Below are 20535 nucleotides of genomic sequence, written 5' to 3' on the forward strand. Positions count from 1 at the left end.
GCAGAGAGAGCTGTCGATTCAACCGTGTTTTCATTGTGGAGGCTGCGGTTTGTAGAGTGATTGAATTGTATTGTGTTGTACCGACACGTTTCTATTATTTCGGCAACCCCATTGTAGTCAGTGAGCTAGGCCAGGCAATCCAGTTTAACAGCACCACAAAATACATCCTCTGAAATGATCATCCAGTTGAATTATCATCTTTCTCATGCAGTTTCGACATAAACTGAACATTGTAAGAGTCCTGAAGAAGGAGTTCTAGCTGGACTATTATACCTAATGTACCTAATGAAGTGGCCGGTGAGTGTATGTCAGTATTCTACATTTGTATTTTCAACTTGGAGTTAGCTAATGTTAACTTACATTGTGCAATATCAAAACAAATCTTGTTTGCTTTGAAAATCTGCATGGACGAGCAGAGAAGCCAGGTGTCCCAAATTTCCCACTGGCACCTAAATGCAGCACTCCTTTGTCATGAGAGGCTGTTAAATTATTCTCATCATTAAATGCATCAGTGGTCGAGGTCACAGAGTTCAGAATTCAGTAAATACTTGGAAAAACAAACATTTATTTATGAGTGAATATTATATTTTATGATTAGGCTATTAAAGATCAGATGTTATTATTGAGACTAATGAAATGTAAAGCATGCTCAGACACCTAATGGGTCTCAGATGTGCTTATTTGTGCAGAAAATGGGATTATTAGAATAAAAAATAAAAAATTAAATACAAGGGAGAAAATGCTGACACATGAAAATATGTGTGAGGCTGCCGCGGAGCAAATTTATTCACATGAACATCAGGACCCCAGACGTCTGTGCCTGCATGTAACTTAGTCGCCCGCCGTCCTGCCTGCTGCTCTCTTCTTCCACGACAGCTTTCTCGACAGGCAGCTGAAAGGAAAGCCTCGGCCCAGGGCCCACAGGCTGTCCCGCTGTTGCCATGGCGACGCGGTCTCCTCTGTTTCCATGGTTATGAAAGGCGAGGAGAAGCAATGGGGGTGAGAAAGAGAGATAGAGAGAGAGCGACCGACACTGGACATAAAGGAGGGGAAAAAACAAACAGAGAAAGAGAGAGTGTCAGAATTTTAATTTGGAGCTGAAGAAAAGAGGAGGGAGTTTGTAAAGAAAGCGAGAGAGAGAGAGAGAGTGAATGATTCAGTCTGTTTAGAAAGTAATGAAGAGAGGAAAGAAAATAGATGGGGAGAGGAGGGAAAAGAGAGCAAGGTTCAGAAGAAGAGGAGGAGGGAGGAGGAAAAGAAAGGATGACTTTCAAATAAATGTGAGGTCGAAGGAGGTCGGAAAACAGACAGAGAAGAGAGGACGAGTGATGAAAGAGGGAAAAAGAGGAGTAGTAAAGCTGAAAGAGAAACGCTGCCTTGGAGATAAACTACAGCTGAAGTTGAATGAGAAAGAGGAGAAGAGTTTAAAACGGTTACAGGAAACGGGTTAAAGAGAGGTGAAGAAAAATCTAAAGAGAACTAAATGAAAGAAGTGTTGAGAGAGAGAGAGAGAGAGGAAAGAGGAGAAGAAACAGACAAACCTTGAAGGAGAATAAGAAACTGAAACAACCTACAAAGAATAACAGCTTTCAGGATGCACTAATAAGAAGTTACAACCTCCTCTGAGTTAAATGAATTTACAGGAGACCAACATATCTATAGCTCAAGCTCCATTAACAGTAATCGCTGTCAATTTGACGTCGTAGCTATGGTGACAGAACAGACTCTAACGCCGTAGCTGGAAATGTAACTACACGTTGGAGCGTACAGTTTTTTAATGGACGTGGAGGAAAGGTTAACTGAGGAGGTTTGGAGATACAAACATCTATATGATTAAAGGTGTGGTGTGGTGATTAGCACTGACGCCTCACAGCAAGAAGGTTCTGGGTTCTAATCCATGGGCCGACTGGTTCCTTTCTGTGTGGAGTTTGCATGTTCTCCCTGTGTCTGCGTGGGTTCTCTCCAGGTACTCCAGCTTCCTCCCACCGTCCAAAGACATGCTGGTTAGGTAAATTGATTCTAAATGGTGTGAGTGTGAATGGTTGTCTGTCTCTCTGTGTTAGCCCTGTGATAGCCTGGAGACCTGTCCGGGGTGTACCCCCACCTCTCACCTGATGACGGCTGGGATAGGCTCCAACCTCCTCTGCGACCCTCCAGAGGACAAGCAGTTACAGAAAATGAAAGAATGAATACATTTTGGCAAAAGTTTTAGTCGACGTTGTTGAAAGTGAAGCAGGAAGTAGAAACAAAAATCAACACAGCGCTGACAAGTGTTTGGGTGGATTTTTACAGAGCTCGCACCGGCGTAGGCTAAGTACGTAGCCCGTGCTTAAGTCCTTCATTTCCCATAATGCAAACAGACAGCGTCTCTTCTCCAGACGCACCTCTCTGAAAGTCCATTCTTCTAATCTGTAAGAGATGCGTGCATATGATCAGCCGTAACATTATGCCTAGTATTGTGTAGGTTTGCTTTCGCCACCAAAACATCCCTGACCCGACTGAGGCCTGGACTTCTCCAGACCTCTGAAGGTGTGGTCTGTTAGCAGCCGATCCTTTAAGTCCTGGAAGTTGCAAGATGAGGCCTCTAAGGATCTGACGTGTTTGTCCAGCACATCCAACAGACACTTGGATTGGAATCTGGGTAATTTTGAGGCCAAGTCATCACCTTGAACTTGTTGTTGTTGTTTGCATTGTTGTCCACTGCCATCAGGGAATACTGTTTCTATGAAAGGGTGAACATGGTCTGCAGTGATGCCTTGTAGACAAGGAACACCGTACAAGAGCTGCAGCTCTGGAGATGTTCTGACCCAGTCTTGTAGCCATCACAATTTGTCGCTCCATTCCTTCCACTTGTCCACATTTTTCCTGCTTCTTACATCAAAATGATAATTTGCAGATGCTGTAAACTTTCCACCAGTCTTTTAGAACTGAATAAGTCACAATGGATGAAGGTCAAACATCTTCAATTAAACTCAGCTGCCTTAGTTTTAGCTTTGTCTTAAATACACAATGACCTGGAAGACAAAGAGTCTTCACAGACGTATTAATGTAATATAGATAATCTCATTTAAAGTGATGTTCTGTTTTTAATTTAATACTGGTGGGATGATCCTTGGTTGACCTACAAGTATCAACTGTTTAGATGAATTAGAAGCAGTAAACTATTCTACATGCTGTACATCCCCTCTCCCGGCTGAAATGCTGCCAAAACTTCATTGATATATTGGATTGAAGACGTCACATTGTACTTGGATATTAAACACGCATGACTCTCATGATCTTTTAAATGTTTGGAGTATTTCACGATAAAAGAAGAAGGTCATCTGTGAAAAGTTAAATGTGTGGAACAAAAGTCAGACTCCACGATGAGAAAATCACAAATAATCCGAGTCACACACACACGCTCACAAAAGATTTGATTAAATCTCCCTGACGCCCGGGTTATTGAGGACGCTGATCTGCTTTATTAGGCTCCGCGGATAATCACATCAAATCGCTTAATGTGGAGAGTGATTTTTGATTTTTACTTTTGCTTCTGGCTACTTCCAGGAAAGAGACAGAGCCGGTTAGAGGGGGAATATTTGTGGCTGACGTTCGGGGAGTTTCTCGTCTTGAAGCTGAGGTGACGAGGACTGAATGTCCTTTTGGCTCCGAGAGCTCAGTCACTGTGCAGCTGGACTCAGCGTGCAGCGCAGACGCAACAACACGCACTGCAGAAAGAAAAGGAGTCTGACGCACATTAATGCACATTCTACTACACCGACCAGGCGTAACATTATGACCACCTTCCTAATATTGTGCGGGTCTCCCTTATGGTGACTCATCAGAGAATGGACATGGGCCTTCTGAGGGTGTCCTGTGGTGTCTGGAAACAGGATGTTGTTAGTGGGGGGGGGGGGCTTTGAGGGGAGGGGCCTCTATGGATCATCCCACAGATACTTGATCAGTTTGGGATCTAGTGAATTTGGAGGCCAGGTCAACACCTTGTGCGGTTCTTCATGTTTTTTTTTTAGAGTTGTTCCTAAAACGTTTTTGTGGCTGCATCCTGCTGGGGATGGCTGCTGCCATCAAGGAGTGTCATTGCTATGGGGGGGGGGTCTGGTCTGGTCTAGGGGGGTGCTACATGTCTAAGTAACATCCACACCAATGAATGCCAGGTCCAAAAGTTTCCCAGCAGAACACTGAATAGTCACGAGATGGTCAATGCTACTTCTCCTGTCAGTGGTTTTAATGTTATGGCTGATCGGTGTATATGCTGCATGTATATCTGTTTTCTCAGCCTTCTCCTCTCCCTCTTTGTTCTGTCTCTCTCTCTGGTCAGCCTCAGTCAGATTTGAGCTTTGAGTCAGATTTTCTGTTTTTTCTTGCCACTATCAGCTTGGTGCTTTCCCCCGGGGGGATTTCATGCTCTGCAGTCTGTGTCAACAGACGCTTTTGTTTCTTACGGACTCCGTGGAATTGAAGTGGAACTGAGCTGAGATGATTCAAAGTGAAAAGAAAACACAGAAGTGGGAAAAAAAAGTTCTTCCCGTAGGCTACGTTCCTTTGTCCTCCACTAGACGGTGACATAAATGTTCTTTCTCTACAGGAGCCACGTGTTGTGTTTGATACTGAGGCAGGTAGACGGTGACACTCTGTCATCCGCTGGATTATAATTCAATCAAATGATGCTTTTTCTCTGTGGCTGCTTCATGGTGTGCTGTCGGTCGGATATAAAGGTTACCGGGACCTTGAGGTCAGGGTCAGTCCAGCCTTTATCTTGTTTATGTGACGTGTGAATGTGCGTGTTTGTGTCCTTGTTTTTATTAAGTTGTCGGGGCCAAACTCTTGTGGAATACTAACGTTGCGGGGCCAATTTTGTTTGCGAGGGTTAAAACTAGTGGCTTCACTTGGTTTTAGTTCATTTTTGTGTTTTGCAGTTGATGCATACGACGCTTCTTGTGCAGCGTGGAGGCTGTTAGCTTGTTGGTGATGGACTTGATTATTCATGAAGTGTCAAGATTAAAGGCTGAGAGGAAGGAAGGGAGGGAGAGATGTGTGACTGTCTGCTCGGTCCTTGAACCTGTGATGTGATGAATGCAGTATTTGCTGCTGGTTTAATGGATGACATGTTACAGCTAACGGCCAAATACACTGACCCACTCTTGACATAAGACATCTCAAACAAAGCTTACCCAATACTGTTTTAGAGGATGTTGTTATAAATCATGACCTGGAGGACAGAGAATCATATAACATGGAAAAAGAATATGCACACACACCGATCAGCCACAACATCAAAACCACAGGAGACAGGCGAAGAGAATAGCATTGACCATCTTGTGACAATTCAGTGTTCTGCTGGGAAACTTCTGGACCTGGCATTCATTGGTGTGGATGTTACTTAGACATGTAGCACCCACCTAGACCAGACCAGGCACCCCCACCCCATAGCAATGACACTCCTTGATGGCAGCAGCCATCCCCAGCAGGATGCAGCCTGACACAGACACACACACAAAAACACTTTAGGAACAACTAAAAAAAAAACATGAAGAACAGCACAAGGTGTTGACCTGGCCTCCAAATTCACTAGATCCCAAACTGATCAAGTATCTGTGGGATGATCCACAGAGGCCCCAAGCCCATGTCCATTCTCTGATGAGTCACCACAAGAGAGACCTACACAATATGAGGAAGGCGGTCATAATGTTATGACTGATCGGTGTATGAAGATCTAGAAAACCCACTTTAAATGGGTCTGCTGCACATCTGGATAAGATAGTGATGTAGCAGCCTAAACATGCAGCACACCCACGTAACATGAAGACGCACTGCAAAATGTCAATAACACTGAAGTGACGCTTCACTTTATCAGCGTCAGTCTTTGTAAATGTAATGGTTGGATGACGTGTTGTGATTCTCTGGAGGTTTAAGGCTTCCACTGCATCATCTTAAAGGAATATTTAGTCTAAAAGTGTATAGTTGAGTTGGGTGGAAATTAAATCCTTCCTTCCTTTATTATGACTCAGAATTTTGTACAAATGAATCATGTAGTTACTGAGATATGCTTCAAGCAGGAGTCTGAGAATGAGGGTTTTAAGATAGAAAAGGATGAGAGTTGGTTTTAAACATGTCACTTTTCATTTCAAACTGTCACTCCTGAGATGCATGGCAGCATAACATTTACTAATAGAGTCTTAGGCTTAAAAAACACATTAGCTGTGTCTGATTTTTATACCAGATATTGTAAAAGTGTCTAGTTTAGTAATTCATTTTACAGATAATTGTAGTTACTAAGGTGAGGCATGTTTTATAGAGAAACAGATGCAGGAGTCAAACCTGAGTCGTCTGCCTCTTGGAGCCATTCATGCATCTTTTATTTGGACTTCGATCCAGTATTGACTCCAGCCTCACATCAATCTACATCAGCCTCGTCCCTTGACGTGCCCGGCTCCTCCAGCTGCAGAAACGTTAGCATATCTGCTGGAAGCCGCGCGGCCGCGACATTGTGCTTCACTTAAAGGTCATTTTATGTGTCTCTGTGGGATTAAATTACATAATCTCTGGACCATTTCAGCGAGGCCCGCTTTGTGGGCTTTGACCTCAGGGCGGGGGCACGCTGAGATGATCTCTACTGACGGCTGTGGTTTCACTCTCACAATGAATTCATCACTGGAGTCAGACACGGATCAGGAAGTGTGCATGCTTTTAAATTAAACTGAACCCATTAACGGCTCTGTACCTGATGTGTTCAGGCCAAGAAGGAATCTCATGTGATTGCAAGAAGAATGCCGGACCAGTTTTAGCAGTGGGTTTAATGTCGGTAATGCAGATTTAGTCGGCCTTTAGATGGCAGTGTGCACCATTTGTTCAGCTCATGCACACAGCGTTGAGCATTTCCACTCTCAGAGATGCAAAACAATGACATAAATGGCCATAAAGCTTGTGGGAAATTCACCAAAAAGACATAGAAACTACTACAAAGAGACAATACATTTAGTTTATTGTCTCTTTATAGTAGTTTTGAATCTCTGCTTTCATTCTGTACGCCATTGTAGTTGTGTTGCACCTCTCTTAGGGAGCTAAGCATCTCTTTGTAGTTGTTTGCATGTCTTTAAGGTGGATTTGTGTCTGTTAAAATGTTTTGCAGCTCTGTGGTCATTTTGCACGTCTTTGTACGTGTGTTGCATCTCCTTGTTGTGACTTTGTGTCTCTGGAATGATTGCCGTCGCTTTTTTTGGTTGTTTAGTTTCTCAGTAAAGATGCAAATAGTTACGCAGAAGTACAAAATGCTTCCAAAACAACCCAAACGAGATGCAAATGAACACAAAGGGACACGAAATGACAACGAATAGACGCCAGTGGACCACAAAGAAGTGCAAAATGACCACAAAGCAAAAGGAACGTAAAGGAAACGACCTAATGGAGACAAAATGACAACAAATCGATGCAACATGAGAACAAACGGGTGCAAAAGTTGATGCAAAAACTTCAGAGACAGACAAATAACTACAAAAAAGCACAAAATACAGATATTCCAGGAGGGCTGATGATATTCTAGGTCGTTTTTTATCTGCTTACAGCTTTGGTGAGTTATTTTAATGTCAAATCGTGGTGGTGTTTTTATTTGCCGGGCCAGGGTTTGACTGATTGTCTTGTCACTGAGCCGTGTCCTCCATCTGGGGGCGCTCTGGCTCCACGCTGCACCCTGCAGACATGCAAACGAGCCGGCTCTTAAAAAAAAAATAAAAATCCTTGTGGCGTGGAGGTTCCTGGCGTGGCCGGTAGAGAGGGATGGAAGACAGCCACTGCAGGAAGGAGCGAGAAACCTGAGAGAGAGAGAGAGAGAGAGAGAGAGAGAGAGAGAGAGAGACCGCAAAGCCTCGGATAGAAGCGGCCATTACGGCTGGGAAGCATGCTGGGAGCTCGGGATCCACAGGACGCCGACGCAGCCTGGGATAGGAAGCCGGATACGGTTTCGCTCGGAGCTTAAAACAGACACTTTGTCCCATCTTTGGACACTCATCTGCGGCGTGCAGGATATCCTCCAGCCCCCTCCCTCCCTCCCTCCCTCCCTGTCACACGCACACACACACACGCAGGGGAGGCTCAAAAGGCAGCAGTCGCCGGGTGGAAGTCGACACTGACGGGAGGGTTTTTGGAGACAGCGCGCCGAGCGATGCGACCGTGTGTTCCCGCACACACACCGACTCTAGCGGCGGTCATGGATAGATAGCGTTTATGTAACCTCTCATCTTTAACGTCCTACATTTCATAAAAAGGCTTTTTGTTGTCCTTTTTTTTTTTTTTTAATTTTTAAATTCACCCAAGTCTCCCTGAGGATTATTATCTAACCCTTTGCTTGGAAGTGAGGAGCTGCCGGCGTCTAGTGTGCGCCAATGCATCAAATTCACTAGTTGGTGCTGGAAGTGGCAACGAAGGAAGGTGAGAGGGAAGCCGGAGCTGGAGGCTTGACGCACAGCGGCGCGCTGGTAGTCTGCAGGCCGACCTCTTTCTGCTCTCAGGCCGGCTTGCAGAGCCACCATGGCCGGGTTCATACCGGGTCTGCTGCCGACAAACCACTCTCAGGAGAAGGAGTTCGCCCAGGCGTACGAGGATGTCCTGGAGAGATATAAAGGTAAAAGGAAACAGGATGCATCGTTTTACTTTTTAAACTGGCTTTGTTGGCGTGAACTCATGAGCCAGTTCATTAGGTACACCTGTGAAAACAAACGCATGCACCATCCTGAAGTAAATTCATGACTGCCCTAATGTTCAGGTTGTGTTTCTGTTATTTAGCCTTTGCCCACTGACTACAATTGGTTTTGTCAAAATAATAGGAACATGTTTTGGTTCAGACAGTTGAAGCAGCAGCTCTAAACTAATTGTGAATACCAGAACCTTAATGAAGATCAGATTGAGTGCAGGAATAGTGTACCTAATGAACTGGCGAGTGTGTGTGCATGTAAACACTGAAGGATTTTCTTCCTCTGCATTGAACACATGCATTTCTAGAGAGTGTTGCGCACACTTGGAGCAGTTTGAGTTTTTTTTTTTGTTGCTTCCTCAAGGCACCGCAGCAGTTTCCATTGAGGGGATTGGAACCAGCGACCTCCTGCTCTCGTTGCTGCTTCTCAAAGGGCTAAATTAAAGGAATATTGTTGCTGTTTTGTCCTGGGGATGAAAGGCTGAGAGAGGAAGTCAAACGTGGGGCACAGATTGTTTCTGAAAGCCGATCTTTGGGCAGCACGCCAGCTCACTCTTCTACTTTCATAATCTGGTTTGTTTCACTCTTGATATTTTGGATAAACAAAGAAAGCAGGGCCTCCGCTGCCACTCGGCCTCCGTCGGCTTTGGTTTCGGGGGGCGCGAGTTGCACGCCCCGACTCCCTTGTAATCGCCTCGCGTGCTTTGGAGACGCCAGAGGAAGCGGTTGTATGAAGTATGAAGTCCTCCCGCCTCCCTCATGTGTCGCCTGTTTGTCCTGTAAACATCAACGCTGCTGCTGCTCTGCGAGTCGGTGGAAAGGTCGAGTTTGAGATGAGAAACCGAGCCTCTGCAGATCTCTTTCTGTGTGTGTGTGTCTGTGTGTGTTGGCATTGTTACCCCCTGCAGCAGTGGCCTTACCACCAGCATTTTATAATCCCAGTGACAGGGGCGCTTTAAAAATGAATGCCTCTACTGGAATTGACTGAAGGGAGGGGGGTGATTGTGAGGGAAAGGAGGAGGAGGAGGAGGAGGAGGATGAGGAGGAGGGGGGAGGATGGGGGTGCTGACAGCCAGTAGACTCGGGTCACATCTGTGATGCTGGCACTGATGAAAAGGAGACGGTGTTTTAATTATTGATTATTATAATGAAACTGAACTCCTTGGGGTTTTAGCCCCTGACTGTTGCCGCCGAATGGATCTGTGAGAGGTTGAGGAAGATAACGAGGAGTTTCACATCAGCTCTTCTTAAATCCTTCAACATCTTTTATCTTTACTACAAACCTGTCAAGGTGTCTGTGAAGGTTCTCAGTCGTCCAGGTCACGGTATAACAGAGAACAAAGCTAAAACAAAGACAACCAGACGTGTTTCCTTGAAGACGTTTCATCCAAGTAGCCTTTTCAGTTTTAAATGAGCGGTGCAGTTGAGTTTTTTTTTTTTTTATTAGATACATGTGGCCGCTGCACATTTAAACTCTGACATTAAGCATTTGTATAAAACAACTGAGAGAGCTGGGGTTTTGCTATCAGAGCTCAGGCTGTAATTGTTGCAAGGAAGTTTATTGGTAGACAGGACCTGAGGGAAATAGATAAAGAGATGAGAGAGGTTGAATGCAGAGATGGATGACGGTGTTAGAGGCAGGGTGGGGGCATCTTTGGCTCCTGAAATGAAAGAGAGAAGAGGAGGCGAACCTCTTTCAAGCCCAAGTTATAATCACTTCATTAAATTTCAGAGCATGTGGTTGGAAGAACTGTTGAATTGTGTGGCGTTGCACTGACACGTGTTCCTATTATTTTGGCAACCCTGTTTTAGTCGTTGGACTAGGCTGAATAATTCAGCACCACAAACTACGTCCTCCAACACGATCATCCAGGTGAATCACCACCTTTCTGACGCTGCTGTTTATATAAGAATGCATTTGTTTTCACTAGTGTACCTAATGAAGTGGCAAGTGAGTGCATGTGCTCTTGAGGATAGAGAAGAATAAGAGGTGGATTAAAAACAGAGATATTTGACACTGTTTGACTTTTAAACTTTAATACATTTCACCATAAAGACGTTAACTCTGTCCAATAATTCTGCAGTATCTACAAAGCTAAAACGGAGACAACTGGACTTTTTCTTGATGACGTTTCATACAAGCAGCTTCTTCAGCTCTAAATGTCTTGAGTTTAGACTCTTACTAGGACCATGAGTGACTGCTCACATGACTAGAGGATGATAACAACACGCTATTCACCTGCACTCGGAGGATTAATTGTTCAGATTAACCCGGGGCGTGGGCCGTCCTATAAAGACAGATGGTTTTGTTGCATCTTCTCCACGGCAACGCTTCGCTTTAGCTGTCGAACGGAGGAGGAAAGTGCAAACACGTCGACGATATCCGCTACAAACGAGCTGATATTATTTGGGTGTCTCTCCTAAAACAATTAGTTTTGCACAAATGTTCGTTTGTCTCACGTCGAGATATAAATAAACAGCAAAGTGGTTAAATTCCGCGTCCTGGTGCTGCGTTTTGGCAGAGCGGCATAAACCACTCATTAGCTGATTTTTCTCTTTATTTTATTGATACGCGAGGATTTGTGTTTATGTGAGCGGTGTTAAAAGCTGCTTTACGGCTAAAATAGAGGTGTTAAACTTCCTCAGGAGGCAGGAGGACGTCCGTTAAATCTCCCTCTCCCTCTCGTTCTCTGTCTGTTCAATCAGAATGGATTCACTTGGCCTTTCAGTCCATTTCTCAGGCCGCGGCGAAGGACGGCTCTCCGTTAAAGTGCTTCTTGTCGATCTCAGTCTCTGCTCAACTTTTATCTGCAGGCAGGATGGATTTACTTTGATTGATAAATAAATAAATAAGAGGCGCGTCTTCCCGTGTGAGAGGTGATTAAAGGAGCAGCGGTTTAAGTGGAGCTGGACATGAGTCTCTTGGGTCATATTCACCTGGTTGAAGTGTCAGTGCACATAAACAGTCTGGAGAGTCCCAAAGTCTTCATGTGTCGTTGCTGGTTCACTCATACCTGCTGCTGCTGCTGTTTGGTGCTGTTAATGTACGAGGAGGTGTTTGAGTAAACTTTGTGCAGGGACCGATTTGATCCCAAGATGTTTCATTAGCAGCTGAACACATGGTACGGGACTGAGATGATCCCTGTAGCGCTCAAGCACACAGTATGTATTGTACTGCATTTACTTACCAAAACATTAGGTACACTAGTTAGAATGAATCAGTTAGAATATAACAATCCTGCACTAAATCCTCGTAATTCACCTGGATGATCATATTAGAGGATGTCCTTTGTGGTGCTAAACTAAAGCTGAATACCAGAACCTTTAGTTTAAACCTTTAGACTGTTCAATTAGAATGCATTCACCAGTGTACCTAATGAACTGGCAAGTGCAAATCTCTTCATGCAGTTTGTTTGGGGGCTGCTCAGCTTATTTCAATGTATTTTGTTTTAACTTGTCTTTAAGCTCTTGTGACTCTACAAACTTAATCTTTGCCATGAACTGATCGTAATTTCACGATCACGTGCACCACGAGGTTTGAGATCCCACAGCTGGGTGTTGAGTTCGCTCGGCTGAGCAGCTGCAAGATTAAATAGAAGGAAACGAGGAAATTGAACTTTGGTTTTGCACAAGAGATGGATGAATAAAGCAGGTCATTTAATCAATGGATCTTGGGCTACATCAGTGACCACTGACGCTAGTCGTCTGCTTTTAAGAGAAATCCCTCTGAATGGCTGATCAGCTGTGCATGAAAATGAGAAAAGTTGATAAAACGGCGATGAGTTGTAGCTCTTCCTAGCCTCCGAGCTAATCCTGGGTCGTCCAATTTCCCCCTTTTGTATGATGAATCCAGACTACTGCCACCTGCTGGTCTGGAGAACTATTCCCTTTCATGCAGGTGCTGAATGCATGCACCAGCTGGTCTTTGGCTCTAGTCTTTGTGGTGTGTTCAAGTGCAACTTTTAGGCCCAGACAAAAGTAACATGAGGAGACAACCCAGTGGTTCCTTTGTCGCCGGTAATTATTTGATGCTGGTTGGATGTTTGGCGAGTCTGGGCCATAAAGTTTGGTTTATACTCCTGCTCCACATCGTCTACTACAGTGGCCTCCTTGTGCATTTATAGATATGGTTTGTCCGCATTGCTAGTCGGCTAATCTGCCTGGTTTATTCTTCAAACATTTCGGTGCGTTCAAATTCAGCTTTCTAAGTCCAGACACAACAACATGAGGCGAGTTCATAGTCGTCCTTCGTTGCTGGTCGCTGCTAGACTCTCTACCTCTACAGTTGTCCCACCTGAGGAGCTGAAACAAAACCACAGCCGCTCCCTATTAAAGCAGGATCTCCTCAGACTGACATGTGTTATTTGTCCGACCCCGTGAGGCTGCAGGACTTGGACGCTGTCAGACATCACTGTCCAAGCTCCCCTCATTCGTCACCGCTATAATGAGGCTGTAACTCTACCGGCCCTCCGCTGTGTCCTCTGGAGTCCGTCCATCTCAGTAGGACTGAGTGCTGCTGTGTGTCACTGTCTAATCATGCTCTGCCCTTTGAGTGTGTCGCTAATAATAATAGCCCGTCTACTGTCTCAGCCCGTCATTTCTTCTTTCACTTTGTCACACATCCTTCTTTCTCTTTCTTACCCAGGGCTTTAGTTCATGTTCTGCTGACCTTGTAAAAGCCCCTGTCCTGTATGTATGTGTGTGTAAGTTGTCATTACTGTGTCAGCTGTGTGTGTGTGTGTGTGTGTGTGTGTCACTCGCAGTAGTTGTCAGGAAGAAAAGGCACAGAAACGGGAACTTCTCGGCGTCTCGCTCGTGGCGCCGCTTCCCTGAAACCCGAGGTCGACACTGGATACGCTTTAAATGATTCACGAGGGCGATGGTGTGTCTCGTTTACTGGTGTTTGTGTGTGTATTTGAGTGTGTAACAATGGCAGGATATCTAAGGCCACGGTGATGTATGGAAAAATACCAGGACCTGACTCAGGCGCTCTGAGTCAGTGGAAAACCAGATGGTTTCAGGGAGATTGACAGGGACGCTTCAACGCCACGCGCCATAATTATTATTTAGGAAGCGGCGCTCGGCAGCATTTCTGCTCCTCGGCTTTTCTTTAATAATCCCAATTAGACAAGAACATCGACATTAGACCGAGAGCAGCTTAAAAACACTTTATGTTCGTTTAGCGCCGTGACAATCCGCTCACAGCTGAATGTGAGACGGGAAACACGGGAGGAAACAGAACAATTGGAGAGTTTAGAAGAACGAGACAGTCGGGAAGCGCAGTCATACGTTTGCACTTTACAAATATAGACACTAGAAATACCTGTGTGTGTTTTTCGCCTCTTATCTCATTTTAACTGTTCGTCCCGGTCAGATCTTTGTCTGAGGACAACGTCAAGATGTTCCCTCTTTATACCCAACACCTCTAACTCCTCCGTCTACTGCCAGTCTGTGTGTCTGTGGCGGTGAAGCAAACATTCCTCCTGACTTTTTCTGCACATCAGGTTTAATATTTTACCGTGGCGTTTGCAAGTCGTGGTTAAGAGAAGCTGTTTTAGTGTAATCAGGACTGACATTCAGTCCCACAGTGCAGCTCTTAAGGTGGTAGTACTCCTCAACGAATATCCAAATTGGTTCATTTTCACGTGCACTATGTCAGATTTGGACTCCAGAAATGTGAGTGTTTGGCCTTGAACCACATTCAATGGCACTGCGGTTGAGATCTCCAGCTGCTCTTATTATGAATAAATCATACTGGCTATAAAAGATCAGAGATATTGTTTGAGAAATACTCCAAAACCCAGTAATAATCACTTTACAATGATATAAAATAGAATAAAGCGTAACATTTATATATATTTTCATAAAATGTGACTCATTCTATCATCAGACCTGTAGTTAATATTCATTTTCTACAGATTAAATGATTAATTATCTACTTGTTTCAGCTGTAGAGCTGTAATTTGCATCCAGCAGTCGTGCAACAACTCGATAAACTGCACGTTACTGTAATGCAATGCGTGAACAAACCCCTGAATTAACAAAAACCATTTCGTACAAATTAGCTGAAACCTGACGCTACGGATTTAGTTCAAATCAAATAGCTGCTTCTCTTTTTTTTTTATTTTTATTTATTCTGACCTTAGACAGAAGTCAAGGACCTAGAAAGAGACACAGGACGTCCAGGGAGGATGAGGAAGGGTTTGGAGTCGAGTGTTTGCTGACGTTTTTATATATATTTTTTTGCTTTTGTGGACTACAGGAAGTGGAAGGCCTGTCTCTTCCTGCCTCTCCATTTTTATTTTTTTTTGGTGCCTCCACACAAACACACAAAGGAGGCCTGTGCTTTCCCGTCGACCTCATGAATCCCATTAAAGTGTATCTGAGGCCGATTTGAATATGTCATCTTTAGCTCTCTGTTACGATCCCCGTCGTCGCGCCTCGGCCCGGACTAATGTGACACGATTAGAGGTAAAATTAGACCTCGAAATGTCACGATTAGACGGTGTCACTGGAGAGTCACTAGCCGTTGTAGGAGAGGTGACGAAAGAAGGGACGGGAAGTAGAAAGAAACAGAAGATGAAACTATTAACCGGGATAATATGAAAGAGAGAGAGAGAGAGAAAGAAAGAGAGAAAGCTGTAACTGCAGAGTGAAGGAGAGGAAGAGAGGCAGACATGGGAGCGATTGGCCGCTCTCACAGTTGGATCATTACAGCTGGATTTTTCCATGTGGCCTAGTTTTGTTTCTTTCCAGCAGCTCCCTCGCTCCTCGCCTCCTCTCGCTGTAGATCTCAGGCCCGCGAGAACTCCTCCTCCTCCTCCTCCTCCTCCTCCTCCTCCTCCTCCTCCTCCTCCTCCTCCTCCTCCTCTATCTCTTCATCTCTTGTTTCACAGTCTCTCTCTGTCCCTCAGATCAAACACTGGTCAAACCCCCTGCAAGTATGTTTTGTCTCTAGTTTAGTCTTAGATTACTAACATCTCAATTACTGGACTTGTAAAATACACGTATTTTCATTTGAGAATGAAATGGCTTTTATCCAAATGCTGGATGTCATATTTCACAATGAAATCTTTACTATCAACCGTCTCATTGCTGCTCAGAGATCTGATTCATTCCCCTTCGTTCTCAGTCTTTGGCCTCTCTCCATTCCCGGTATCGATTTCTTTACCCCTTCCTCTCGCCCTCACCCTCCTCCTTCCTCTCTCTCACATTCTCACTTGATCATTTCATTAATTGTCTCTCCCCCCCTCCCCGTCCCGTCTCGTCTCTTTCTCTCCCGACGTTACTTCCTGTGTTGTCACATTCTCCAGCGGCACCTGACTGCGTCGGCAGGAAAACCAAGCGCTGTCAGAGCTGCAGCAGGGAGAACCAAGCGCTGACCGAGCTAGATATCCTGCACCGCTGAAGGGAGGGAGGGAGAGAGGGAAAGGAGGAGGAGGAGGAGGAGGAGGAGGAGGAGGAGGAGGAGGGGCCTTTAGGGAAATGAAACCCTCCCAGAGCTGTGGGCTTTGCTGCGAGGCCTCTCCTCCCTGCTGTGGGCTAAATTAATCCAATGAGAATGCACGTCAAACCTCAAACTAATGCATACAGATGCATATAATGGTTTATTAAAGCATCTAAATATTGGTCATATTATTTTAATGGTGTCAGATGCGTTCACGGTGAATGCATGCAGAATGTAAGCAGGATAATCGGCTGCAGTGAAGCTGGTTTTGCCGGGAAAGAGGAACATTCTGCAGAGTTTTTACATTCTCTACATTTTATCTTCTGTAAATCTGTGACGTCTCTCCTCCCCGTCCCACACGTTTTTACCCCCGTTTATCTCCCCCCCTTCCTTCAGCTCCCAGCAGCTCTCCCCTTGTTAGCCCTCAGGGTTCTTACATAAGCAGCACCCAGCTGATTTTTAGTAAAATAATCAATGAGCCTCATTGTGTCTGTGTGTATGCGTGTGTATGAGGAGGAGATTGAGTTGAATGGTCGTGACGGCTGCGGCCAGCGAGTGTGAAATATTTGCTTCAACGTATATTTGTGTGCCAACAGTGGCCCTCTCTCATCCCGGGCAGCAGAGGCGGCGGCACACTGGGCCTGTATTCATGACACGCTGCTGTAACAGTGAGAGGCTGTGTGGTCCACACACACACACACACACACACACACACACACACACACACATCTCCTCCTAAAAACTTCTCTCCAGTGTTGTGGTGCCGTGTTGTCAAAGCTCCCAGAGTTAGCTTTGACGGAGCAGAGCGACGTTTGTCTCGGCTCTGTTGGTGCTTCCTGGACGCTCGCTGCAGCCGCTGAAAAGAGGGGGATGAGTCCTGGGCTGTGTGTGTGCATTCATTTGAAAGGAAGAAAAAAAATAAATAGGTCAAGTTGGATGTAGCCTTGCATGATATCACTGAACGTGTACGACTTGAATCTTTAATGAAACTACACTAGGAAATAGAGAGTCGGACACAGTGCTGTTTCTTTATCCACTGTAGGATAAATAAAGGATTCTCTCGTCTTATGTTATCTTATCTTATCTTACATGGTTACGTTTAGCCTCAGACTGTATGCACACACAGCTGGTTTCATTTCTGTGCTGACATTCAGTCCAGGCTGAGCCAACATTTTTCAAAATGCTGTCAGAGAGTAGATACATATCCTTCTGTTTGCTTCGAGAGCTGGATTTATCCCTCTGCATCTGATCTATACCATATTTACAGTAAAGCTCCAAACCCGACCCCGTAGCCTATCTACTCGGCTGTGATTGGTCCAGAATGCATTTCGCAGAACGCAGAAATTGCTCCCTCCTGCGCACCATCTATCCAGACGTCTTCTGTCTTTCCTGCGTTGCTTTGCAGTCACCGTCGTTTGAAGTAGGAGTTTGCAGGAGTAGGAACCAAACTTTACAGCCCAGACTCGCCAAACACCCATAAATAAACGGCATCCAGCCTTCGTCTGGATCAAAAAGTTGCACTTGAACCCACCGTGAAGGCTACAGCCAGTGAAATAACTCTTCATACTAGAAGAATGTCATTAAAAAAAGGGGGAAACCTAAAGAGCAAAGACTAGCTAGCGCTGATTGAACATGTTTAATCTGCAGAAAACCTGCAAAACACGGAGGTTCACCAACCAGCTGACTGTCCCCTCAGTTGTGTCACTACTCTGACCTCCATAGTTTAGCAGAGTGGACAGAACAGAGGTTTAACCTGCAGTAGAACAGTCTGTCTCAGTCTGTTAGCTGTGAGCGGTTTTGGTTTGCTGTTGCAGGATTTTATTTTTCTACCTTACCCTTGTCTTGTCTCAGCTCTGTCGGCGAGAACTTGTCGTTTTCTGCTCCGGGTGTGTGCCCCGGGTGTGAAATGCAGCAGAACCGTCAGGATGAAGTAAGGCTGGGAGAGACAGTTAATGAATTAATCATGGGCCTTGCTCTAAAAGCAATATAGGGGACAGTGGTTGGTCTGCAGCGAGCATCGATTGCACGCTGCTGCTGCAAGGCTGGTCTTGGAGCTCCGTCGCCTATAGGGCAGCATCTCTCTGAAGGGTACAGCCCAGCCCTGTTCTCTCTCTCGCCTCTCTCATCTTTTATTCCTCCGCCTGTACAATGAGATTTGAAAAAAAAACAGAAACATGGTGCTAATTCACAGATAATCTCATTTTCTCTTCTCTTCTCTGAGAGCAGGTTAAGCTGCTGATTCTCGCTCTGTCTTACACAACCGACTCTCTGCCCGTTCTTACTCGTGATCCAGGATAAAAGGCCTTTATTTCGTGCTCCTTTGTGCTCTGCTTGTTCATTTTCTAGAGAGCACAGGAACGTAAATCTATACCTCCTCCTGTCTCTCCATCATCCTGTCGTTTAGATAGATGTTACTCCATCAGTCTCCGTCAGGTTGAGGCTGAGTGGTGAGATGCTGGCGTCAGGAACTCTATCTTTAAATTGCATATGTGGTTTGAAGTGATAATATGCAGAGGTGTGCCATGTAGCTGAACGTACGGTGTGTCCCGTGGCTGTACCCTTATCAGCTTAGATTTGGGACGTGTGCAGACGTTTCTGTTTTAAAACGGCTGAAGTCTTGATTAAAAGATGAAGGGGAAGACAAATGAGCATCAAGAAAAATAATCAAGATGTGGATGGCACAGCCCTGTTGATGAATAGCTCAGTTTACACAGCATTCAGTTGTTCCTCTTGGTGTCCGGTGCTCATGTCTTACATCAGAGTCAGGGGGACAGCGTCGGCGCCTCGGGCAGCCGATGTTGGGAGTTTTTTTGAGTCATGCATGGAAACGAGAAAAAGTTTGAACCAATGTTAGAAACAGAGAGAAAGAACTTGATCGTCGCAGTATCCAGGGCCGAAGAGGAGGCCTGTGCATGCCGTGCACCCACATCCCGGCCTCCTAATAACTGTGTGAACTGCCACTACCGGCCGATGGGACGTGTGCTTTGTTGCTTAAATCCCGTGAGATGAAAGGATGCGTTGAGTGGCTGTGAGTGTCGACCCCAGCTAGTGACTGCGAGAGAGGCAGGGTGACTTTTAATCTGCTCCAATTCCCTCAGCCCGTGACTCTCAGCTGACTGCACTCTCACTGCGGGACGCTGGCTCTCACACTGGGGCACGGCCACAGGTACAAAACGTACATTAGTTGTTGCATATAGTCGTCAATAATCGTTACCTCTAAATATTATATAAATAAGTCACTGGCCTTGTTCAGACCTGGTGTAGACATGCGCCCTGAGTGATGTTCACACTTAAAAGGCGTCTCGAGCCTCCACTTGAGGTCCGATCTCAGTTTCACGCTCTCTATACACAAACACCATCATCATTTGGGGTGTTGGTTTCCGTCTTGACGTGGGGGCATGATACAAATTACTCTGAAGGTATTCTGTTTATCTCTGCCCTGACTGTAGTTATTTTTTAAACCCTGCACAAACTTCACATTGTAATAACTGAACCCTGGAAGTGCCCGTATTCAAAGATCTCCAGTAATAAAGGTAAACAAATCCACATTATAATCCACACTTTGCATATATCAACATGAACACATCGCTGATTAACCACCTGACCACACGGCTACAAGGGCAAAGAAGATGTAAAGAATGAACAGACATCACTTCAAAAATAGTGGTTAGTTTTTTATCTGAATGAATGAGGCAAAACTCAGCTAAGACAGGAGGACATCAGGTCTGTAGGCGGTGCGTCGGCGTGACTAGGACGCACTTTCTGTTCACACTACTAAATAAATGTGGCCAGATATGGCAAAAGTAAAAGCACGGATACTTGTGTAAAAAAAATACTCTGGTAAAAGTAAAAGTACTGATTCAACTCCTTTACTCAAGTAAAAGTAAGAAAGTACAGGCTCTGAAATGTACTAAAGTAAAAAGTAAAAACGATTTCACCATTAATGAAACAATACATCGGTTGATACTTTTGCAAAATGAAAAAAGTTCTGACAGAATAATCTAGACTGAATTAACCAGAGGTCCTGCATGAGCATCTGGATCATTTTTAAGGATAAATTGAGGGCTATTGGGTTGTTGTTTTTTTAAACCGAGAGCTAGCTAGCGTTAGCTATATACGATCAAAACGATGCGCATTTGCCATGAATCATTCTTGGAGCCGTCAACATTGAACAGTTCTCTTAAATAAAGCCGTGGATGGGGAATGTCTTCTGAAGCTTCGCCTTCGGTACTACACCCCGGTTCACTTCCTTCCTCCATGCTGCTGGAGGTTCTCTCTCTAACTTCTTCTTCTTCGACTTTCCGTCTGTAGTCCAATGCTCTAGTCATGTCCGATCATGTCCCGTATTTTACGTCTCGTCATCCATGGAGGTTAAAAAAGTAACGAGCCTGTGTTTCCA

General features: G+C 45.0%; 1 protein-coding gene across 10 annotated transcripts in view; it reads left to right on the forward strand.

Moving 5' to 3' along the window:
* Positions 1-7791: 7791 nt before the first annotated feature.
* macf1a (microtubule actin crosslinking factor 1a) overlaps positions 7792-20535 on the forward strand; it is a 203567-nt gene continuing 190823 nt past the window's right edge. For 4 of the 10 annotated variants that reach the window (XM_084563040.1, XM_084563038.1, XM_084563041.1 and 1 more), the window contains exon 1: positions 7793-8620. In XM_084563040.1, coding sequence (XP_084419166.1) covers positions 8527-8620 — 94 coding nt within the window. In that variant the 5' untranslated portion in view covers positions 7793-8526. Of the gene's footprint in view, positions 8621-20535 lie in introns of all 10 variants that reach the window. The other 6 variants (XM_084563035.1, XM_084563043.1, XM_084563037.1 and 3 more) reach the window with 3 other exon arrangements.

Source organism: Chelon labrosus (assembly GCF_963514085.1).
Source record: "Chelon labrosus genome assembly, chromosome: 16".
NCBI lineage: Eukaryota > Metazoa > Chordata > Actinopteri > Mugiliformes > Mugilidae > Chelon > Chelon labrosus.